The sequence below is a fragment of the Sturnus vulgaris genome, chromosome 28, assembly GCF_052056855.1.
Source record: "Sturnus vulgaris isolate bStuVul1 chromosome 28, bStuVul1.hap1, whole genome shotgun sequence".
NCBI lineage: Eukaryota > Metazoa > Chordata > Aves > Passeriformes > Sturnidae > Sturnus > Sturnus vulgaris.
The window spans coordinates 4,021,558-4,046,179 of NC_142270.1; the positions used below are offsets into that span (position 1 = coordinate 4,021,558).

At 44.7% G+C, this 24,622-nt stretch overlaps 1 protein-coding gene across 8 annotated transcripts; it reads left to right on the forward strand.

Moving 5' to 3' along the window:
• Positions 1–2,185: 2,185 nt before the first annotated feature.
• Positions 2,186–23,118, forward strand: ADRA1A (adrenoceptor alpha 1A). Of its 8 annotated transcripts, none has more exons than XR_015808630.1 (4): positions 2,186–2,529; positions 3,812–5,446; positions 13,563–16,009; positions 16,828–16,934. XR_015808630.1 is itself a non-coding variant. In XM_088179883.1 (4 exons), exons 3-4 carry the CDS (start codon positions 4,564–4,566, stop codon positions 17,328–17,330), a joined length of 1,386 nt encoding a protein of 461 aa, XP_088036009.1. In that variant the 5' UTR covers positions 2,228–2,529; positions 3,812–4,370; positions 4,456–4,563; the 3' UTR covers positions 17,331–22,174. The 8 variants fall into 8 exon arrangements, 4 of the variants coding, with proteins under 4 accessions (XP_088036009.1, XP_088036010.1, XP_014740654.1 ...); XR_015808629.1 differs by lacking the exon at positions 13,563–16,009 and adding an exon at positions 22,847–23,118 and having other exon boundaries at positions 2,228–2,529; positions 16,828–17,920; XR_015808627.1 differs by lacking the exon at positions 13,563–16,009 and adding an exon at positions 19,389–22,174 and having other exon boundaries at positions 2,228–2,529; positions 16,828–17,920.
• Positions 23,119–24,622: the final 1,504 nt, after the last annotated feature.

Genomic DNA, 24,622 nt, shown 5'->3' on the forward strand with positions numbered 1-24,622 from the left:
GACTCAGAGCTCTGCCTCTGTCTAGAAAATCATTGTGGGTGGGACAAGACTTTGAGAATTAGCTGATTTTAAATGTCCTTTCCAACCCAAACCATTCAGTGAACACCAGGGCACAGTTCATCCTTCCTCAGCAGAGGATGAAAGCTGAGTAAAACGCTGTGATGGATCCTTGCCCAACATGTCCTTACAAAATCCCAGTGGTGGACAGTCAGAACCCCCAGGGACAGGCTTCCACCTGTCTTTAGAGGTGCAAGGTTTGAGGTTAAACAGCTCCTCACGTTGTTTTCTATCCCTCTCACTGCTTTCTCCCAAATTCTGATTAATCCCGGATTTTAAACTGGGCACAGACAATCCCAGCATGTCTTGCCAGAGCCCAGCACAAGGATTGCTCCAGCGAGGTTGATGTGACACTGCTCCTGCCCTGTCCATCCCTGCCTGGGGACACTCTGGGTTTAATGACCCTCCTGACCTCAGGCTCTTGGTGGTCTCCACATATACGAGTTCTTCACTGCCAGAAATTCAACCATAAATTCACCACCACAAATTCAAAATAAATTCATTTTCCTTTGAGGGTTTTAGGACAAGATCTGCTGTCACTTCCTTCTGCTTCCTTCCACTCTGGAGAGATGTCCCCTAACAAGGGTATTACTCACAGACGAGTGAAATATTGAGTATATACATGACTAAAGCCATGAATAGAAATGTATTTCTTTCTGTGGTGCATTTAAGAGCCTGGAACAAGCCACCAGCATGGTAAAGTCTGTCCCAATAGAAACAAAACCCAGAGTGGGGCTCAGCTCCTCTCCCTCCAGTCATTCAGACTCATTTCCCAATGGATCAATGGAAACTGAGTTGCCTCATCTGAAGATGGGCATCTAAAACAAACCTGCTGAATCACAGCCTTTAAGGGGCTTTGGTAACTCAAGATTCCCTTCATCCATTTAGGGTTTGCTCTCTCCCAGCACCCTTTGTTACTCAGGGTAACAAAACAGCCTCCAAAAACCAGTGTAACACCTTCTGTACCTGTACAGCAGAACAGGGACTGCACGTGCCAAGAAAACTGTGGGGAAACAGCAGCTGAGCATTTAAAAACCACCTCGTTTTTGCAGTGTGCAAGTTCCTCAAAATTAGTTTGAATGCTTTTTTTTTTTTTTCTCACTTTGTCATTTGTTCTCATGGGGTTTTTTTTTACTCTCACACAGACAGCAAATACTGTTGTAGCTGGAGCTGCCACAAGGGTCACTCCACTGTCCCAAATTCTTTGCCCAACCTGCACAAATTGCACATTCCTGGGAGCTGCTTTTATAATTTTTCCTTTTCTATTTTTCCCAGTAGCAATGGCTCTCCCATTAGCAAGCAGGCACTGTGAATTTGTTGGACCAGTGATCAGGGCTGCTGACAAGCCCAGATCTGCTTCCAGTCCTCTCCTGGGGAGAGCATCACTCACATTTGCCTCTGGCTGTGAAACTCTTGAACCCAAAAACCCAAATTTCCCTCTCAAAGTTGGTGCCCAGGAGGAGGAGGTGGAGAGTCTGTCATCAAGAGCAGGCACATGGTTTATCTGTTTCCTTGTGGCAACAGGGTTTGCTGGCCTTTGGCTCTGAAATCCCACTCTGTGTTCACTTCGGGACATCACTTTTGTGTCTGTTCTTCATCAGGGACTTTGGGCACTTTCTTTTTTTAAATTGTAATTAAGAGCCACATGAAAAATCAACCTGCCTTCAACAGCACGTTCTGCTGGAGGAATTTTCTCCTTGAACCCCATCTCGAGTCAGCTGTGCTTTGACCCACCATGCAGAATCCCCGGGCAGTGTGTCCTGCCTTCATCTCCTTGTTCCGTTTGTCCTGCAGGAAATTCTCTTTTTAGATCCCAAAAACTTCGCGCTATCTTATAAACAGGAGTTTGTTATCCTGCCTTCCACTCTCTGGTCTCTGCAGAGAGTTTGAGAGGGAAGAAAAGGAAAAAGGAAAGGAAAGGGGAAAGGAAAGGAAAGGGGAAAGGAAAGGAAAGGAAAGGAAAGGAAAGGAAAGGAAAGGAAAGGAAAGGAAAGGAAAGGAAAGGAAAGGAAAGGAAAGGAAAGGAAAGGAAAGGAAAGGAAAGGAAAGGAAAGGAAAGGAAAGGAAAGGAAAAAGGAAAGGAAAAAGAAAAGGAAAATTTAGAACCAGCCTTGAGAGTGCTCTTTCTTTCTGGGCAATACGGGAGTGGCGGTGCATTACGGTAATGGCAAGCTCCTGCTCCGCTGCATCAGCAGAGCAGCAAAGTTGCTGCTGCTCCTTCCCCGAGTGGAGCTGAGCCCTGAGAGGGGCACGGATCCCTCCGGGGAGCCTGGAGCCAGCCCCTGACAGCCGCGGGATGCAGGGAACCGGCCCCACTGCCGGCTGCTGGAATACCACCCGGGAATCAAGGGAGGAAAGCAGAGCATTCCCGGGCACTGAGTCCCATCCCTGCCGGGAACAGGAGCCTGCCGTGCTCTGAATCTCCTGCCCAGATGCTCAGAGGAGCTGTGCTGCCTTCTAGAGACTGAGGAGGTGAGTGTGGGGCAGGCTCAGGAGCCTGGGGTCTGCTCTTCCCAGCATCAGCTCTCTCCACAGGCTGGGCATTATTTGGGTTTGAGCATGGAAATTTCTGTCAGCTCTTTCTGCTGCATCTCCTTGACTTGCTGGGAAGTTTTTCTTCATGTGCTTAAAAATCCAATTAATAATTTCTCTAATTTTCCCTATAATAACCTCATTTTGTATCCTGTAATGTCCACAATTAAAATGCTCAGAGATGATCGATGCAACACTCACTTTTCATGCATGTGCTTAGATAATCTGTCCTTTTCTTCCTTCAGGATTATTCCTCTGTTTGTTCCATCTGGCGGGAAAGAAAATAAAAGATCCAGTTTCATTTTAGTGAGCTGAAGTAAAATTCCCACAGTGTGATACCTCTGCATGTCCCCCTTCCCCCTCTTCCCTGCCTGTGAACTGGGAATTTCGGGATTCAGAGTTTGAAATGTTTTTGCCTGCAGGAAAGTTCAGCGTGGAGGGTTGGAAACGGGACAGTTGTTGCTGCTTAAAATGCTGAGGGATTCATCCCAAAGGACACTGAGAGAGTCCTTCCTCATCTGGGGTCTTAGTGGTGGTTTTTCACCTCTGATTAATATTTGGGATGGGAATTCTGTATCCACGTGCAGGTGTTGAGGAAGGTTTTGCAGCTCCCACTTGCAGCTCTCCTCTCCATGCGCCCAGGTCTCAGTTCCCAGGCTAATCCTCACTTTTCCATCTGAGATACCTTTTCTCCATATTTAGTCAGCAAAGGCTGAGCTTGGCTTGCAGACACTCTGAAATGTTGTGTCACTCACCAGCAGCCTTGCTCCTTGCAACGTCTTCTGCTTGGCTTTGGAGTTGCTTTTCCCCATAGATTTTCAAAATGGGCAGCTCAGCTGGACTAACAATTCAGTGGGGAAAGGTCTCACTTAGTCAAGAAACCTGAGATTAAATTCTGGGCTTCTAAATCTGCTGTACAGTTTATATAGTCCTGAATCGTGTCCTGCAGGCTTCTGTCTCTCCTAGCACTGGTCTCTGCAGGTGAGCTGATAATTAGGATTGATGCCTATCCCCATAAAGAAGGAAAATTCAGGCAGGAAAACCCACCTGGATCTCTCAGTCGCTGTTGAACAATGCTGGGCTGGAAAAGGTTGGTTCCACTGGCTGGAGCCAGCCTGAGGAAAGCACCCTAAAATAGCCTCCTGCTCTATTCTTATATGGGAACCCTAGCAGCGAGTGTGGCTTCTGGGAATCACATTGTTCGTGTTTTTGTCTTCTGCAGGGGGGTGAGGATCTGCAGAGAGCACAAGAGCACGCCCCGGGCACACGGCAAACTCCACTCCTCCCCTCGGAGCAAGCCAGGAGCTGATGTAAATGAGCTTTAATTTGCAGCCCAGGACCTCGACTGATGAGTGCTCCACATTTGGGAAGCTCTGACTGAGATCCCGGACCCTGAGGATGGGGAGAGATGGGTACCTCAAACAGAACTGCAGACACAGCAGCAGCCTCCACCCAGTCAGGTTTCTGAGCCAATTCTAAGGCAGACTCAGGACTAACACCAGGCAATTAAAATCATCAGTGATTTCCTCTCAGGAGAAGCTAAATTGGAGACCTTTTGGAATATTTACTTTCCTTAAATACAGAACCTTCCCCAAAAGACAGAAATGACTTTAACCTGCAGCTCCAGCATTTCTCATCACATAACCCTGGAACGTGGGATAAACAGCCTCAGGTTTGTGTATCCCACTTGTGCACCCCAAGGAAAATGCAGAAGGAATTAAATTTGACTTGGAACTGGTGAGTATCAGCCGTGTTGTTCTGGTGAGAGCCTGGGAGCAAAGGTAGGTTTTCTAATATGTTTCTGGATCTTTCTCATTGCTGCTGGTGCTGCAGTTCTAAGACATTCTTCAAAACTTTTTTCCCCAGCAAGGCCAGGCAAATGTTGCCAGTCAGACCTTCCAAGAACTGATCTTGTCACTGTTCCTGCCTGGAAAGGGAGTGGAGTTGAGCAGCCTCACATGGACATTACCAGCCATGGCTTTCCTCCCTGGAAACTCCTCCGAGTGCTCCAACTGCACCCACTTCGTGGAGCCCGTGAACATTTCCAAGGCCATCTTACTGGGTATTATTCTGGGGGGGCTGATTGTTTTTGGGGTTTTGGGTAACATCCTGGTTATCCTGTCCGTAGCCTGCCACAGACACCTCCAGAGTGTCACCCACTATTACATCATCAACCTGGCTGTAGCCGACCTCCTCCTGACTTCTACCGTCCTGCCCTTCTCAGCTACCATGGAGATTTTGGGCTACTGGGTCTTTGGGAGGATCTTCTGCAACATCTGGGCAGCTGTTGACGTGCTTTGCTGCACCGCTTCCATCATGAGCCTCTGCATCATCTCCATCGACCGGTACATCGGGGTGAGCTACCCGCTGAGGTACCCCAGCATTGTGACAGAGAGGAGGGGGGTCCTGGCCCTGCTGTGTGTCTGGGCACTGTCCCTGGTCATCTCCATCGGGCCCCTGTTTGGCTGGAAGGAGCCAGCCCCGGAGGACGAGACAATCTGCCAGATCACCGAGGAGCCCGGCTACGTCTTGTTCTCAGCGCTGGGCTCCTTCTACCTGCCGCTCATCATCATCCTGGTGATGTACTGCCGGGTCTACGTGGTGGCCAAGAGGGAAAACAAAGGGCTGAGCTCGGGGCTGAAGACAGAGAAATCCCATTCCGAGGAGGTGACGCTGCGCATCCACCGCAAGAACGCGCCCGGAGCCGGCGGCTCGGCGCCCAACCCCAAGAGCAAGCACCACTTCTCTGTACGCCTGCTCAAGTTCTCCAGGGAAAAGAAAGCTGCCAAAACCCTGGGGATTGTTGTAGGGTGCTTCGTTCTCTGCTGGCTCCCGTTTTTTGTGGTGATGCCTCTTGGTAAGTAGAGCCAAGCCCCTGTGTGTGTGTGTGTGTGTGTGTGTGTGTGTGTTCGCCTGTCTTGAGTTTCTGGGCAGGGAGGGTTGTGGCTGTGGTTGTGGTTGTGGTTGTGGTGGGTGTGGTAATGCTGATCAGAAAAGCTCTGAGGGAGCGATTTCTTCTTGCAAAGCTGTCAAAAAAAAGCAAAACTCGAAGCTGTCAAAAAGCTCACCACTGCAAAGCAGGGAGCGTGAAAAAACCGCCAGTCTCAAATGAGACCAAATGTCTCTGGTGATGAGGAACAAAATTCTGAGAACCAGGGAAGCAATCTTGTACTTTTTCCACATAGAAAATCCTCTTTGTGAGCTAGAGCAGATATTTATGACCATGTCTGCTGTAGGAACAGGATCTTTAGGGGTTTCTGTGTTTATGTCTGCAGCCAGGTGACTTAAAAGTATAAAAGGCCAGGACAGAAACACACTCACAGATCTGTGCTCAGCACTGATGATTCCCACTCCAAGGAAAAAAATATCATCTTCCTATCAGGAAACTCATCCTGTGAGATAAATTCATCCTGTGAGATACCATAACTACAAACAAAGTCAATCTTTTAATCCAATTTTTCGTGTGACCAGTCAGGAGACAGCAGTGAGGGTCCTTCCAAGTAATTTTATATTGCTCTGGTTTGCATCTTTTCTGGGAACCCGTTGAGCCCACTGGCCAAACACTGGCTCAGCCACCAAGCTGGAGATGAATATTTATTCTCCAGTTGGCATTCCAAAGAGGAGCAAAGCTGGGGATTTGTTCTGCTTTGCTGGAACATAAAGAAGTAATTAGAATTTTAATTAAACCTTGCTCAGTTACCTTTGATGCAGTTGCAGGAGGTAAAAGCAGAATACTAATTTCATACCTATAGCTGAGGGGGAGGGACATGGCTCATCACACTGAGCTGGGCTCTGCCATTAAATATTGGGGTTTTCAAACATGGAAACTAAAATCTATGACTTGCTCGGTTTCAGGGCTCTTCTTATGGAAAGGGCTTGTGCTGGAAAGGAAAAATAAAGATTTTTATGGAAGCTTTAGTTAGTGAGACAACAATATGGACAATTAAGAAAAGGAAAAACAACCTTATCTAAACATGAAAAGAACTATTTGGGCATTTTCTTTTCCAAACTTACAAATAACTGTTCATTTTCAGTTAACCCCTATTGGTTTTACCAAGATTCATCATGACACATAAAAACTGTTGCTAAGGTGAAAAACCCCAAAAATTCGGAATTTTTTCCTCTTGGTCAGTAGTGGGAAGTGCTGGATTGGAGCTGTTTCCTAAGGAGGGCCTGGCTGGTGCTGGCTGGGATGTCAGCACGTTGGAATGCTGCTTGCCAAGATGACTGAAACGTATTCAAAAAGGGTCTGGGAGAATGCATTAAACACACTTTTCATCTGCAAATGTGGCTGCCACACAGAGCTGTTGTTAATTAATTTGCTTTGGATTTAAGAAATCTTCTGGGCACCAGAATGGCTTTGCATCTTCCTTGTAAGGAAACTCTGGACGTTTTTTTCTCTGTTTTTGGGGGTTACTGGGTTATTTTTAAAGCATATATTACAGGGCTTTCAAAACATATTTGCTGCTTTTGTTTAAGGACAAAGAACCTGATTAAACAGACAAGTGGCACTAAAAACGTCCTCAAAAAAGCCTCACATCTTGATGAAGAGCACTTTCCAAAAAAACAACAACCACTTCCAGGTCTGTCATGCAGCCAGGTCCAGTTGGGCTGGGGAAGGGAAGTGATGCTGGCAGGATCTCGTAGCAGGGATGTGACTTTTGTGTAAAATCCTCCTGTTTGAAACCCTGGTGGAGCTCACAGCATGCATGGCTGGGCAACCACAGCTCTGACCAGCTCTGCAGCTTTGTGGCCATGGGACAGACCAAAATATGGTCCCATCAGCCAATCCTGGAGGGGTTTGACAGATGCAGGGACATCATTTTATATTATTGGATGGTTGGACTCGGCGATCCAAGAGATCTTTTCCAACCTAAATGCCAATAATTCCATGGTTCCATCAGCCAGAGCACTCCCAGTGCAGATCTCCCATGACACAGACACTCTTAAACTGCTCCTCAAACCTCTTCAGGCAGCTGTGCTCATCATTCTGTGCAGCACAGCTTCCCCAGACCCAGGGTAACTTCACTGGGATCTACAGCACCTTCAAGATTTCCACATAGAATTCACAGAATTCACAGAAAAATTCACAGAGTGACCAGGTTGGAAGAGATCTCCAAGATCATCGAGTCCAACCCAGCCCAACCCCTCAAGTGACCCCTGGCACCCAGAGCCACATCCAGGCTTTATTTAACACACCCAGGGATGGTGACTCCACCACCTCCCTGGGCAGACAATTCCAGTATTTTATCAATCTTTCCATGAAAACTTTTTCCCAATATCCAACCTGAATTCCCTTGGCACAGCTTGGGGCTGTGTCAGAGCTGCCTGGAGACAGAGCCCAAGCCCAGGTGACACAGCCACCTTTCAGGAGCTGTGGAGAGTGATAAAATCAGCCCTGAGTGTCCTTTGCTCCAGGATAAACAACCCCAGCTCCCTCAGTTTTTCCTCACATCCATTAACATCCACTCTACCAGCCAAGAATTCCATCCAAGCAAGAAACACTGGGTTTACTGAAGTGTGTAATAAAGCAGGGTAGAAAGCTTTGAGGGAAGAGGGATGGAAGGATAGGGAGAAAGGCACAATATCCGTGTGGGCTGATGCTGCTGAAAATAACTGGAGAAACAACTGGAAAATGCCTGCCATAAGAAATGAACTGGATTGAAAGTGGGCTGTGAAGGTACCAGGTGCAGTCTGTGTAAGGAATGGGTTTTTTTCTTATTGTCTTGGATTAGATTCATTCCAAAGGTTCTGTGCAAAATCCTTCAGACAATAATCCAACACATCTTCTTCTCACTTGGCTTGATGTTTGTGGAAAAAAAACAAACAGAAAAATAAGTGAGGCTAATATTTGCTTTTCCTCTGCATGCTGGAGTGTGAACTCACTGCTCACAAAACTCCTGTACCACACAAGGCTGTCAGAACTTTGGCTTCCCCTGGAAGAAGTCAAGTTTTCATTCCTGTGGGCAGAACCAAGCAGAGCTGGCATTAATGACAGCTTCATGTGACAGCTCAGTGGCCACCAGGAAAACACAAAACAACAAAACAGAGCCAGGAAAGAGCAACTTTGAGCCTGCCTGCATCTCTCAGAGGGCTCAGGAGAAGAGCCTGAGCTTATCTGCAGCTCCAAGGGGCAGGGGGTTTGTGGGGAGAGGCTCAGAGGTGGCTTCATCTGGGCAATCAGGGCTTGCTGGGATTCCTAATAGCTGCCTGCATTTCTGGCTTTTTGTTCTCCTCTTGCAATTCCTAGACAGGGATATAGGAGATAGAGAGATAGAGAGATAGATAGATAGATAGATAGATAGATAGATAGATAGATAGATAGATAGATAGATAGATAATAGATAAATAGATGATAGATTAAATAGATGATTTATAGATAGATGATAGATACATAAATAGATATATAGATGACTGACAGATAGATAGATGATAGATAATTGATAGATAGATAAATAGATAAATAGATTAAATAGATGATTGATAGATAAATAGATGATTGATTGATTGATAGATGATAGATACATAAATACATAGATGATTGACAGATAGATAGATAGATAGATAGATGATTGATAAATAGATGATTGATAGATAGATGATTGACAGATAAAGACTCAGAGCTGCAAGAGCCCAGAAATCAATGAAAGCTCCCAGTAATTAAAAGTTTTCCTGTCACAAGCGACAAAACAGACCTTGTCCTGTAACTGGAAGACTTTTATGTGCCATTATTTTCTGAGAAATCTTCACAAGGTTTCTTTCCAGCAACATAAAAGGACAGCACGTGGAGGTTGTTTTGAGGTGAAACGTGCCCAGAACTGATGGAAAAAAAGGGTTGGGGGTGTTGCAGAAATGGTCCTGGCCTGGGACTGATGATTTTTCTTAACAAACCCTCAGAAGAGAGCAAGTTCTCCAAGCTTTGCTTGTGGTCTGTTTTCTGTGGGTGTAGGTGCTGCTTTCCAAAGCTGGAAGAAATAAAAAGAGAAAGTCTGAGCTAGGAGGCCACAGGGGGAAAATATCCTAAACTGGGCAAGGGAGAGGAAGGGTTTTAGCATTTGTCAATCGTTCTTGTGATTAAGAAAGCAAAAAAGAGGATCCACTGGAGGGTGTTGGTGTTTGTGGTCGAGGAATAAATTAGTTTTGTGAACTGACACCAACACTGTCGAGGAAATCCTCTAATCCTGGCTGCAGCTGGTTTCTATTTACTATTTTGTGGTAATTTTTTTAAACTGGATTCAAAGAGAACCACTCTACTTTCATTAGACACAAACCAGAAAAACAAATTTTTCCATCTCTGCTGTTGACACATGACCTCTCAGAGGGTCAGAGTAGCAACACACACCAACACAGGCTCCCACATTAATATTTCAGTGTTCTCTCAGTGAGAAAGACAGGAAAAAAAGATATAAAAGTGGGAGAAAACCCAGAATAAAGTCCCAGCTCTTTTTCTGGAGCCCAGCTCAGGGAGAGGAGGGATGTGTGAGTTAAGTGTGTGTGAGAGTTAAATCATTGAATGGGGAAAACTTCAGCCATGAAGATAAGCAGCCAAGACATTTCCATGGGTTTTTTTTAGTTTTTTTGCTGATCACAAGGAGCATTTTTCATAATCACAGACTGGAAAGGCACTGTTGGTCTGAGCTGATAACTCAGCTAATGACAAAAATCCCATGGGCCAATATTTCTCCACCATTCCCAAATCCTGAAATGTGTCCCAGTGACTCAAAAGGCAGCAAAGGAGGGGAGGAATCAGTGTTAGAAACCATTTATACTAAAAGCAAGGGAGGGGAGGTGTTTTAGCTGTGCTGGCTCTCCTGCCACAGGAGCCTCGTCCTTGTCTCAGAATTCCCTTACTCATGCAGCCACCACTTTGAAATCCCCACAGCAAAGGAAGCAGGATTGTCATTTTTCACTCTCTCCCAAATGCCACAGCACAATTTCAGGGGTTTGGGGAGTGATGGAAAGGCTGTGGTGAGCGATTCTCCCACCCCACTGTGCAAATGTCAGGATTTGTCTGCAGTGTGGATAACGGCAGAGACACGTGGCTCTTGCTGAAGGAGATAATTCCTTGTTTCTAACTCCAAGGATTCCAAAATCATGACAGAAAACAAACTCAGGAGACAGTCTGAGACAGAACCAGCTTCTCAAACTATTCTCTGGTTGGTGTTTTGTTTTTAATTTTTAAAGGAAAATTATAATTTTATTGTAAGTGAATGACTTCAAGAGGGAGGGCTTTAGGGCAAATATCAAATATCTCCAAAATATCCAAATATCTCCATTGTCAGCAATGGGATCCAGACCCATTCCACTGCAGTAACAGCTTTGGAACTGGAATTGGAGTGACAATTACATTGATTTGTGACACAATGTGATTATTCACGTTTACAAGGGTAACAAAACCTCAGTTTACCTTCCCATGGTTTTTTATCAGCTTTCTAAATCTGCAGCTGCCCGCAGCGAATCTGGAAATAGTTGCTTGCTGAGACATTTGCCAGAAATATCATCCATCCTAAGTGGGTACAATATGAAACAGAGCATAAATTAGGTCTGAAATAATCCAAATCATCAGAGCAGTGTTCCCAGACTGAGCCATTCCTGCTGCCTGACCTTTTCACCTCTCACCTGTGCCCAGACACCCTCCTGGTGCCTGGAGATAAATTCAGGGGTCTGGGAGGGGAAAAAAAAAATGTTACTCCTTCTATTCTGTTTATTATGGATCCAAGCAAAAATCCCTCTCATTTTCCCTCTGGAACGGCCACAAAATTCCAGCCCTGGGGAGGCACAGCTGGGAAGTGCAAGATTTCCTCACATCACCTCTTTTTTCTGCACTGGTTGTGTTAATTTGGATTGTGCCGAGTCCAGGGGCATTTCCTACTGTCCAGGAGTTCCTTGATACCATTTTTTATTCCATAAAAAAAATACTTTCCTTAAGGGAGCAGTGAGAGCATATGGGAGAGGTTATGTGTGTACAGGGGGCATCTGTTGAATGTCTGTATCCTTATAAATATGAGTATATATATACATAAATTTATAAATACACTTTCCTGAGGGTGGGTTGTGTCACGACCTGAGATGAAGTATAGAACACTTGTCTTAGGGAATAAAGTTTAGAGTGAAAGCTTGGGCTTGGGAACACAAAATGTAGTGTATTTATCAATGTTTGAGCTTATTTATCAATGTTTGAGCTTATTTATCAATGTTTGTAGAGCCATGAGAGATGCAGGGAGGCCCTGGTGGACATTAATTCCCTTTGGGATGTCAGAGCTCCTCTGGGTCCTTGTGGCTCTACACTGAGCACTTCAAGGCACATGCCAGGACCTGAGTTTTGGGTTTGGCTTCCCTGTAACCAGAGCCCTCTTCCTGTTCCCAGCCTGGAGAGGGACAAGGGAATTACAGAACAAATGTAAAATCTGGCTTCCCACTGCCAGAGGGCAGGGATGGATGGATATTGGGAAGGAATTATTCCCTGAGAGGATGAAGAGAGGCTGGGATGGAATTCCCAGAGGAGCTGTGGCTGCCCCTGGATCTCTGGAAGTGTCCCAGGCCTGGTTGGAGCATCCTGGGACAGTGGGAGGTGTCCCTGCCATGGCAGGGGTGGCTCTGGGTGGGATTTAAGGTCCTTTCCAACCCAAACCAATCTGGGATTCTGTGTGGACTCAGCCCTGATCTCCCCCAGGCACTGAGGCAGCATCACCCCCACTGACCTCTGTGCTCTGCCTCAGTCACCACATTTAAGCTACAAAGAATAAAAAAAGGGGGAAAAAACCAAAAAAACTAAACAGAGCTGGAGGTTCAGTAGCAGAGATGGATTTATAGCTGAGATGGATTTGGAGCAAAGCTGGGTTTGTAGCTGAGATGGTTTTTAACACCACAAATGGTTCATGGGTCACACAAATGTACAGGATCTGATTCCCATGGTGCTGGCAGCAATGATGCAGAGTAAACAACACAAGTTTTTAAAGTCTGGCAGGCTCCAAAACCCTCTGTGCTGTCCATCAGGGAAACGATGCACGACATCAGGGCTGGTTTTTAAACAACCCCATAATCAGACAGCTCTTGTGACAAATGACAAAGTCAAATTACACCTTCGAGAGTGAATTGGCACTTACTCACCAGGAGGGACGTGGCAAACTTATCTCTCAGAGCTGAAGAAACTTCCAGCTGACAAACAGGAAAATAAATGATGGGGGAAGAAAATGCAATCCTGACATTTCCAGGGATGAGCGATGAAATACTTAATGGCAAAAGATCTCGGGAGGCTCCTAGTACATTTTATTTTATTTAATTTTACAAGAAGCAATTGTTTTGTGCTACTGACACTTGAGTGCCCTCAACCTTTTGAAAACAAAGCAGGAATTCCAGCATCATTTACTCAATCCATGATTCAAAATGCATTAAAAGAAAACCTCTTGAGGTTTCTTTACTGTTCCTCCAGCACAGACTGCAGGGAGACAGCGTCAGGTGAAGCCTTTAAACTTTAATCAGGTTTGCCACTATTTACCACTTAATTCCTCACAGTGTGCAAAGGAAGATATTAAGGTAAATGAACAGCACAGAGAATTAATTTCAAGGGTGAAAACTTGATATCTTAGCTGTGATTCCACCTGGTCTGGAGTGAGAGGATTGGAAACATTTCCTCTGGGAATTAGGTGGAATAATTCTGTTTTCTCAGCCCTGGCTCATTGTGTTTCCAAGTGTGCAGACATGAACTGGCACAAACTGACAAATGGTCAAGGATTGCAGGGAAATGCACATCCCAGCTCCCACCTCACTGCTCTGTAGGGAAAATGTACCATACACCCCAAAAAAAAGAGAATTCACTGCTCTTGTTTAATCTCATGATTAATTATGGTCATTGTTTAAAAAAAAAGAAAAAAAAATCCCACAAAATTTTTGTTTTATTTCTCCTTTGAGTTCATCAGACCCGAGCTGTCCATTCTGAGGGCTCAGAACTGAACAAACCACTTTGTCCCCAGGTTTGAAAATGTCTCCTGCTCATTACCAGATCCATCAGCCACTGAGATTGATCACAACAGCATCACTGAATGTTAAAGGTTTGGAAGGAAGGGACACGTTCTTAGGATTCTGTGGGGAGGAACACCATTCCTCAAGGATTTGGAAAATAAGATATTTTTTCCTTTATCTTAGATACTCAGGTATCCAACAGGAAAAATTCGGGAATATTTCTGAACTATGGAGGTAACTCCAATAGAAGGGCAGAGATTTCCTGGGTCAAACACACCCTGCAGGGAGGCTGCAGAGGGGATGTTTACCACTGAAAACACGGGGGGAATGGCTTTGAGGTGAAGGAGGGCACCCTTGCATTAGATATTGGCAAAAAATTCCTCCCTGTGAGTGTGGGGAGGGATTGGGATGGAATTTCCAGAGGAGCTGTGGCTGCTCCATCCCTGGAAGTGTCCAAGGCCAAACTGGAGCACCCTGGGACAGTGGAAGGTGCCCCTGCCCATGGCAGAGGGTTGGAATTCGATGATTTTTCATTTCCCTTCCAAGCCAAGCCATTCCATGATTCTCTGGCTGTGGTGGTGTCTGTAGATGGCAAAGTCTCTGTGCTGTTGAAGCTCCTTCATTTTCTTTCACTCTGTGTTATTCCATTGCAACAACAAGTCTCTCCACTGATGAACCAAAAAAGGCTACATTAATAAATTAACATGCAGATCCCACCCCAAAAAAAGAGCAAGGGACAGACTCTGACACTGGCTGTTTTCTATTTTTATCAGACTTTGGCACAGCCCTTGCATTCCATCTGGAGAGAGCGAGGAGTTGCAGCAAACAGGAATTGTTATTGTTTACCCATTTTTACACATGGCCTCACACAGCTGATTCCCTAAACCAGGATTTGGTTCACCTTTTGTCTCAGCACAAAAAAGGGGAAAGCAGCAGATACGCTGCATTTAAATGAGGAAAGAAACCAAAAAAAATTGAGCGTGATTTGGGCATTTAGAAGCCTTTCGTTATTTTTCATCTGCCAATGACTTCAGCCAGAAAGTTCTTTGAGAATGTTATTTAGTTGCTTTTCACTAAAGGAGAGAAGCATTAATTTGCTGAGAAAAATTTTAGGTTGTGGAGACGCGTGCTTGCTTGTGCTTCACTGCAAAACAGCGTTTGTTTTCTTCAGCAAAACCTTTTTGGTCTTAAAAATCTGCTTCATATTGAAAGTAATAATGAAATTACTCTACCTGGGCCAGCTTGGGGCAACCAGGAGCTACCACAGAGGCAGTGAGACCCATGCTTGGTGCCAGGGTGGCATCAGGGGTTCAGCTGCTCCAGCAGAGGGACAAAGCTCCTGTGGGGAAGAGACAGCTTTGGGAAAGGCTTAGAGCCCCTAAAGAGGCTCCAAGAGAGCTGGAGAGGGACTGGGGACAAGGGATGGAGGGACAGGACACGGGGAATGGCTGCAAAGTGACAGAGGGAAGGGTTGGATGGGATATTGGGAAGGAATTGATCCCTGTGACGGTGAGGAAGGGCTGGGATGGAATTCTTGGAGCAGCTGTGGCTGCCCCATCCCTGGAAATGCCCAAGGCCAGGCTGGATGGAGCTTGGAGCAGCCTGGGACAGTGGGAGGTGTCCCTGCCCATGGCTCTGATGGGATTTAAGGTCCTTTCCAACCCAAACCATCCCGTGCTGATCCTTGGTGTCACCTCTGTGCCGCTGTAGCACACACAAACCTCCCGGTCCCAGCTCAGAGAGCCCTGCCAGGGGGTCACCCTTGCCCTTCTCACCCTGCCCCGTGTCCTGTCCCCTCCCTGAGCCATGGGCTCTGCTCAGGGTGCAGGAGCTGCCCCCAGCACAGGATGAATCCCCATTTCCCGGGGGGGTGAGCAGGTCATTGGTCACCCTGCACTGCGAGTGGCCCTGGCAGGATTTTGATGCGTTCCCCACCCAGACAAAACCACCCCAGGAATTGCTTTGGCCACTGGAAAGCGTTTGCTGCAAAACAAAGACTGAGGAAAAAGGCTGGAGCATTGAGCACTGTCAGATTTCAGTCAGAACCCTCGGAGGGCATGACCAGCTTTTCCAGGAGAGTTCCAGGGAACAAATCAATCCCTGCGAGGCTTAAAGCTGCTCCTAGACGTGGTTAAAGTGCACAGGATGCATCCATGCCTAAACCTTCCACAGAATTTCTTTGCACATTCTTAGTTTTTCCAGGGGAAGTAGGAAGGCAAGCATTTGTCAGTGCTAAAAGTCCTGTTTATTATAAATTTGAGATAAATTCCAAAACAAGTCAGTTTTGTTTCTGGGATTTTTTTTTTTTAAAGTAAAATCAAAGGTTTGGCATCAGAAAAAACTTTCCCAAGATTTTAAATCAGCAGATAACTCATAATTCTATAGAAAAAGAAACGCCAGAGTATTTTCCTTACTAAGGAACCACTGAAGTTCTTGCTCTTTGAATCATCTTTGGAAGGTAAGATTGCAAGTATATATCAGAATATGTGTAAATATAAATATAAATGTAAGTATAAATGTAAGTATAAATATAAATATAAATGTAAATGTAAATAGAAATAGAAATAGAAATAGAAATAGAAATAGAAATAGAAATAGAAATAGAAATAGAAATAGAAATAGAAATAGAAATAGAAATAGAAATAGAAATAATATCGATATGTACCCATCTCATGGATGCCTATGAGACCCCTCCCCAGTGTTCTTTGATATAAGGAGCCTTTCCTTTAACTTCTCTCATATTTAGCTGAGAGGCAGAGTATGGATAGTTCGATTTTCTGAAGTTTTCAGGGAAGATCAGTACCCAACACTTTATCACTTCCAAGACTTTGAGCTGTAACACAGTCAGCTCTAATCCCTCTTTTCTCTAACCCTTCTGAAATGGTGTCATTTTCTTGCCATCTGAAGCCCCTTGGTGATGACCTCCAAGATATTGCTGTCATTTGGGTAATTAATCTTGAATTAAGAGTCCCTGAGGAGGAATTTTCATCTATCCGTGGAATCAGCCCTCTGGCTGCCCCTCCTGCTGTAAATGGGAGTAGAATGCTTGTAATTAACAAATAGCTCTCCTGAATCGATTTCTGATGGAACACCCATGTAATTGCATGACACCATAGATCCTGAAACACTTGTTCCTGCAGGAATTGTGTTTCCAGCCATAATTTTTTCAAGACGGAACAGAATCCTATTTATTTTTTCCCCAGTGTTTTAGTTTCTTTGGTTACCTGCAATTCCTCACTGCCTCTGCCCTAACACTCTGCGTATTTTCCATTTTAGGTTCTTTCTTTCCTGCAATCAAACCCCCGGACACACTTTTTAAAATAACATTTTGGCTGGGATATTTAAACAGCTGCATCAACCCCATCATCTATCCATGCTCCAGTCAAGAGTTCAAGAAAGCGTTCCAGAACGTCCTGAAAGCTCAGTGCCTCCTGAGGAAGCAGCCAGCAAAGAAGCAAACCCCCAGCTTCAACCTCAACCATCCTGCTGGCCAGGGAGTGGAGAGTGGCAGAGGGGTGGTCAGGATCCCTGTGGGCTCAGGAGAAACCTTCTACAAGATTTCCAAGTCGGACGGGGTCTGCGAGTGGAAGATCTTCTCGGCCGCGCCCTCCAAAAGCGCCGCTGCCAGAGACTGCACGGCTGCCAAAGCCAAGAGCAAAGGGTTCCTGCAGGAATGCTGCTGTGCAGGCACTGCAGGCAGCCTGCTCCAGCACAGCTGCAAGGTGCCAACCATCAAAATCCACTCCATGTCCCTGAGCGAGGCCGGGGAGGATGTGTAAGGGGCTGGCGGCGCCGTGGGGATGGCGCTGCTTTCGTGGGCAGGTAGGAGTGGGGCTGGTTGGAGGGATCAAGGTATGGACAGGTGGAAATCTTTCGAGGAGGGATGTCTGTGAGTGCTGGGAGCGTGGATGGAGCCCCTCAAAGACAGTGCATGGCTTCAGTGGATGGCATCCTGAGGGTCCAGCAGCTGCCAGGCGCTCCCCTGGCATTTAAAGGGCATTCATCCCTCTGTTCTCCTCTTTCAGAGTTTCCACTGCCCTCATTTAGGGCCAGTGGAGGAGAAAGAGAGAACCACAAAGACCCTGTGCTGGTTTCAGCCCCGACACTCTCTGACAGCTCCATTTTGTGATTCCACCCCTCCCCACAAAACCAAACCTCAGCTGTGGATTTCAGTCAACTCCATTGCCAAGGAAAACTTGATCCAAGTGACTGCACTCCACCGAGCTCCAGAGACCAAGGAGAACTTTTCCTTTTTGTCCAATCAGCCTCCCTAATCTCCACACCAAACCAAATGAAAATTTGCATGTGCCCCTGGTTTGTTCAGACCATCCCTGCTCCTTGATGCGGGTCTAATAAAACCCAGAACTAGGTAAGTCCTCATCAAACAAGGCTCAAAGAGCTCACTTGCATTCACCTTTTTTTTTTTTTTTTTAATCTTCTGAGTCCATCAGGAACCTGCTGAAAGGCTCAGTAATTCCTTGCTCAGGTGCTCGATAGCCAGATCAGTGCCACAGTCACTGGAAAAGCTGCAGATTTTTCCTGTCTCCCTGCCCAGTGTTTTGCTACATTCCTTTTCCTGACTCCTTCAATACCAACTGCTCAAAGCTTTCTGTGAGATCCTGGGTACTCTGGAGTCAGGAACTTTCCCCTTGTTCTGAGCAGGGGGAGTTAAGCATGTTAAAAGGCTTAAGGACATCCATCCCCATGAGAAAGGGCCATCCCTTGGGAATTTGGGAGCAAAGCATTTGGAAGCATGTTATATTTTAATACAGCTAATCCAAATAAAAAAATAAATGAAATGGCCAGCATCTGGAAGAAATAGTGGGAGGAATTTCTCTGTACAATATTAGAAATAAGCAGCTCTTGACATAACTCCTCCTGAGCCTGCCAAGTTAGAATTCAGCTCCTTGAAACAACACAAGAGCCCCTGCCCTTGTCTGTGTCAGCTCCTGTGCTGAAGATCCACTGCCCTGAAAAGGGAAAGGGCTCCAGATAAGGGTCATTATCACCAGACAGGACCTTGAAACAACACCTTGGTGATGCTGATGAGAAATCATTGTTTGTTTATCTCTCACTCAGCATGGAGTCCCCAATGTCAAGAGGATTTGTCTCCTGTGTCTTTTATTTATGCGCTCACAGAACACAATTCTGTAGTATGATCTCCATTTTAACTTAAGTAAGAAATCCACCTCACTCCTAAGGCTCCTCAGGCCTAGAATTTGAAGTTAGAAGTGTGGAAATACCATGTAAGAAAATATTCTCATGGTGCTTCAAGCCAAGAGCAGAAGGAGAAAAGCTGGAAATCTCATAAGAAAGTCACATGAGACTCGTGGCTGAGGTTTCCAGTCTCACAGGGTTCAGATACGTGGGATGTGTATTTGCACAAAACCCAAACTTTGAAACATTTTAAAAAACACCCCTTAAATTGAGCAAGACCAGCAAGATTTAAAGTCTTTATTGCACACCCTTGGTGCCCAACCCTGTCTTATTCTACAACCAATCCTTGTTTTATAACCAGTAAGGTCCTTTTGGCCATCTCTCCTTGGGAGCTGGGAGATTTCCACAGGGCTGCTGCAGTAATTTCGGATTTATTGAGGTTTCATGGTGTCAGGCAAGGGGTTGTTGTTGTGCAGCTACACATGGAGGCTGCCACAACTGGATTAATTTAACTCCAGAGCAATCCTGATGCAGCAATACAATCTGACCCTGTGAGACAAAGACAAATGAGTCAGCCTGCTGCTGGCAGTGTCAGGATGGACGTGGATGCAGCACAGTTCTCCTGTGAGGCACAGAGGTGGAATAATGAAGTCTTGGTCTCATCTTCATCCTTTTTTTAGGATGAAGGACCTCTCTGTGTCCAATGACTCTGAAAAGCTCCCAGCCCTCAGCATCAGATGAGCCTGGTCCCAGCCACACCTCTGCTGCTGCCAGGATTGCCAGCAAAAACAAACACATCATTTGTTTGGCTTCCTCAGAGAATTTCTGCAGGAAAACTGCCCCTGTTGCAAGAAAGGTCAGGGGCACTTGTCATGTCAGTGGATATTTGGACTGAAAAGTCTCAAAAACCATAGAAGGAGCTCTAGGAAACAGAAAAAAAAAAAAAAAAAAAAAAAAAAAAAAAGAGTGCAGTTTTAAGCAGCCCATTTTTTTCTGTTATTTAAAGTGAACTTGGCACTGGTGAAAGAGCTGCAGCCACAGAGGCTGAATGGATCTGTCTGTCTAAAAGCTCAAACGGGACAAGAGCTTTTCCCAGAGGCTGGACATCAATCAACACTTGTAAAAACCTTCCCAGCATCAGGATTGTGTGGTGTGAAAGCTGGCAGGAGCACAGAGCAGGGACCAGAGAGTGGCCAGATGGGAAATGAGAGCAGGGGAGTGCCAGGAGTTCTCGAAGCCACATCCAGGGACCCACCCTGACCTGGCAGTGGATGTGTCCTGCTCAAACCTCCAGGGGATGGCTCTGCCATCCCACCATCCTCAGGGTTTTCTGCTGGCAGAGGCAGCCAAGATTTCCATGTTGGGCGGAGCAGAGTCTCTGCTGCAAAGAGCTGAGAGCTGGAGCATCACAGAGATGATTTTTAATTTGTACAGCCTGAGGTGGAGCAGATCCCCAACCCCTCTTCATGCCAGGGCAGGGAAAGTTCAGTAGTCCAGTTTCCACACTCAATTCAGATCTACTAGCTGATGTTTTTGAGGCTTTGTGTACTTTGCAAGATTATTCGAATCCCAAATATTTAAGTTCTGCCCACTATCCAAATAAATGTCTTCACATTTTTATCTTCTTTATTTCGCTCTGCCAACTCCAAGGATGAATTTTGCATTGTGTAAAAGAATATTCTCCTTTGCCAGGCCTTAATGTCCTGAGAATTCACAGCACTGAAAAGAAGGAAGATTAAGCCAGGAATATTTCTTGCTTCTCTGCTTGGACTAAGAAAATGGATTTCACAAAATTTTGCAAAATTTCCCTGCCTCATTTTCTCAATTTTCTGAAAGGTAACAGTGCCAGGCTGCAGCACCTTGTACTGATTGAATTCAGTTTAAAAAGCTCTGACTGCTTTGCTGAAGTGGAATTGCCCAGTTCTAGGTGTGCCTGTTGGCCTTGAGCTGCTGTTGCTCCTGTCTCAGAGGGATTTTATTGGGAACTTCATTTAAAAATAAAGCTACTGAGACACAGAGCAACTCAATGATTCATCCAGCAGGGCTTCAGCTGTCCCAGGCTGAGTCCACGCTGGGTAATTAACTCCTCATCCTACCCAGAGGAACCTTGATCCCCTTTCCTGTCTTAGTGTGCTTTGGATAAGCAAGAAATGGTGAAAATGAACTCGAGGGGACAGGCTGTTGACACCAATTATTCCTGGATGATCTCTTCTGACAGCAGAGCCAAAGAGAAAAGCCAGTTGGTTTTCAAAGTGTTGCACTTAGCTCCAGGCAAATTTGGGACCTGCACCAGTGTTATCTTTTGCCAGAAGGAAAAAAAAAACTCCAACAGGTTATGAGAGAGCTGCTCTCACAGCAAAATCTGCTCTCTGCCTGCACCTCACACACTCAAATATTCGTATTTTGTCTAGGACAGTGTTACAAAAGGCATGAGACACTACAGAGGTTGTTTGTGGTGCATTAAAATACAGATCTTCCCCCCCAGCCTGAGAGATGTAATTGAATCTCTGATTTCCTGGGAGGAGATGGAGCATTTGTCTCAGGCATTGGAGTGAAATGTCATTCCTTCTCTGCTCAGCACGCTGCATATTTCTCATAGTGACAGAGAAGGAGAAAATAGCAAATGTGAGCTAAGGGGAAATGAATTGCTGAGGAGGAGAGCTATGGACAGCAACCATCACCCCAGAAATAACACATCTGTCAGTCCCAGCAGGGCCCAGAGCTCTGCCTGATGCACATTTGTGTCTCAGTGCAGCTCTGAGCTCCAAAGCCTCTCCTTCATCATCAGGGCAACATCATCATCTACTCCAGAGTCAAAAAAAACCCCCAAGTGTTAATAGGGAAAATAAATGGGATTTTACAGTGTTCAACGTCTCCTCCAAAGAATTAGACTTTCTTGTATTAATCCAAATTTCTTTTATCAGCTGCCAAAACTCAGCCCTTGCAAACCATTTTCTGAAGTGGGAAACACAAACCTGCTCAACATTTCAGCAGATTTCCACTTTCAAATCAAGTCCACTCAGCCAATGATAGAAAACCCCCCCGAATTTCACTGAATACTCAATTCTTCCTGACAGTACAACTGTGGGAATTAATTGTACACAAGCTGGTTTGGGCTTTTCTTTTTTTTTTTTTTTTTTGTCTTTTGCTTTGCCAGTCTTTTGTTGCAAAAATTTTTTTGGGTTTTTTTTGGTTTTTTTTTTGTTCTTCTGAATGCAGCAGCTTTTTGCCTGCATGTTGTACGAGTTTGGCTGGTTTTAAAAGATTTCTCCTGAAACAGGCACTGCATTTTCTGAATGTGGTATTCAGTGTAATTGAATTTCCTGTGTTCTTTTTCCTGTATCATGTTTGAACAGTCCATGCTGGTCATTTCCCTGAACAAAATACTGAATGTATATGAAATCTTGCTAAGGTGAACAAATAAATTATTGGGGGGAATGTGTATTTTGGGATATGTGAGCTGCAAGTCTGGTTGGTTGTTTTTTTTTTTTTCTCCCAATTATTCATACAGATTTGTCTTCTCCCTTTCAACAAACATTTCAGGCAGAGGATCAGGTTGAAATTCTTCCCAATTCTTAGTGGGGTTTAGGAGGAGCAAGGTGCAAAGGGAATAAAGGGATTCTATTTCTGCTGTAAAAAGTTTAAGTTCTTAAAAAAAACAAAACAAAAAAACCAAACTTTGAGCAATTTCATTTGGGCCCCAGGTCCTTACTCTGCTCCTTCAGTTTGTTTACAGTAAAACATCAGGTCCCAGATGAAATCCAGCCCATTTTGCTGCATTCCTTATAAACAAACAGCAGGAGAACAATCCTCGTCCACCCAAGAATGTAAATGGGAAAGACAAGGGCTGAGTTATTATTTCCTGATTTATGAAGGGGAGAACTGAGACACAGGGAAGGAAAAGACAGATTTCATAAAACAGCTGATGCACCAGGAACCTGGAAAAACCTGGCTGTGGTTGTCTCTAGTGAAACCCTGGGAAATTTCATCCAGGGAAACTCTGGAGAAAACTTTAAATGAAAAAAAAAAGAAAAAAAAACCCCAAAACCCCCCAAAACAACAGCAAAAAAACCACCAAACAAACAAACAAAAAAAAAAAAAAAATCAAACCTCAGTTGCCCTCCTGCTTCTTCCACAGGTCTGTTCTCCTTCTGGATTAAAATGTGCATTTATCCTGAATAATTTTGTGCTGCAGTAGAGTCTGGGAGCTTCAGTGAAGAATTTGGTCTTTCATGGATACAGACCATAAAAAAATTCCCTCCTGAACTTACAGATGGCCACAAAACCTGTTGAAATCCTAAGGAATAAACTGAAGTGTCAGAATGTCCTTGTGACCACCAGATTTGCCGCCAGATAAAAGAAGGATTTTTAAATAAAAATGTGCATTTTTGCTTGGTTTTATAATTTAAATCCAGTTCAGCTAAGATTACACATAATTATCATCATCCTCATCATCATCCTCATCATCCTCATCATCACCTGTCTTGCCTGTAGGTTTTTCCCTGTATCACCCCTCCCTTGCTGGACCCTGCCAGGTGAGGACAGGAAGGAGTCACATTTCCTGGCATTTTGGATAAAATTCTGTTTTCCTCACAGGGTAGTGAATTTTTGGCCTGAAGCAAGTCTTGTCACCCTTTTTTTAGGCACACTTTTCCACTGTGTCCAAACTCCTCTGTGTGCAGTGGGTGTGAGACATCCCAGCTGTCCCAGGGATGCTGAGTCTCACAGGACACCATCAGTGATCTGGAAAAACTGGAAAAAATAAAACATGTCAGTGCATGTGTTTAATTTCACTACAAGGACATGAATTCATCAAATTCTGCTTTTTTTTTTTTATTTTTTTTTTGCATTAATTTACCCCTTTGTAGGGTAAAATTAATTTACCTCTTTCTGGCTCCTCAGATTTCTTTGATATTTTGTCCACCCACGATCATGGCACTGCTTCATTTCCAGAATAGATTCTGCTCTCAAGACTATTGGATAATTGAGGGTTTTTATCATCAAGATTCAGACCTCAAGAGAAATTCTGTGGCAGTTTTAATCATGGCCCCTGCAGGATCAGAATTGTGTATTTTGTTTTGTTAATGGAGCTGCAGGCAAAGGTCAAAGCAGGAGTTTTATTGAGGTTCAAACATTTCTAACAGCACAGGGGACACCGTGCTGGTGATCACAGGAGAAGAAAACATCCAGTTTTTCATTCAGCTGCTTATTGGCCTAATGCTGTAGAGGTTTTTGCAGGAAATTTCTGTTCAAGCTGGATTTGTTTAAATCCACCATTTCATATAATGAATTACCAGACCTTGATTTTTTTTATCAGGATCTGTAGAATTGTTGGAGTAACTGTGGAAATTTTTTTTTTTTCTCCTTGATATCAGCATTAACACCACATTAACAGCAAGATTCCCCAGTTTTGGCCTGGGAATGCAGCTGAGATTTTGTGTGAAATAAATGGATTTGGAGCAGCCTCATGGACAGGCCACCAGTGATGTGGCACTGCTGGTTTGGTTTCTCATTAAAGATCATCTCCACCAGGGACAGATTCCCAGATAAAATTAAAAATGCTCCTTTAATCTAATAATCCATCCCCCAAAGCAAGGAGAACCTGCACGATTTGCAGTAAGAAGGAGTTAGAAATTTTGCATAAACATTTCTAAGGGTTTAATTGAAATTGTGAAAAGAGAGGTAAAAAATGAGTGGGATTGGATTTCAGCTGAGGATTGTTCCCAAATCCACTTCCACACCACATCTTTTAGCTTTTACAGTTTGTTATAACTGAAGTGCTCTGTTATGTTTTCAGGAGAACACAGTGCATGATGGATAGAAGCTCTCTGAGTATGTTTTCTTTTTCTTTCACATTTTATTCCTGACATATTTTGGCAAAAAAGAAAGAGAAAAAAAACAAAAAAAAAAAGAA

Coding starts and splice junctions, on each gene's coding strand:
- ADRA1A (XM_088179883.1), top strand. CDS start 4,564: ATGGCTTTCCTCCCTGGAAACTCCTCCGAGTGCTCCAACTGCACCCAC. Junction 5,447..16,827: donor TTTTGTGGTGATGCCTCTTG/GTAAGTAGAGCC, acceptor TTTCCATTTTAG/GTTCTTTCTTTCCTGCAATC.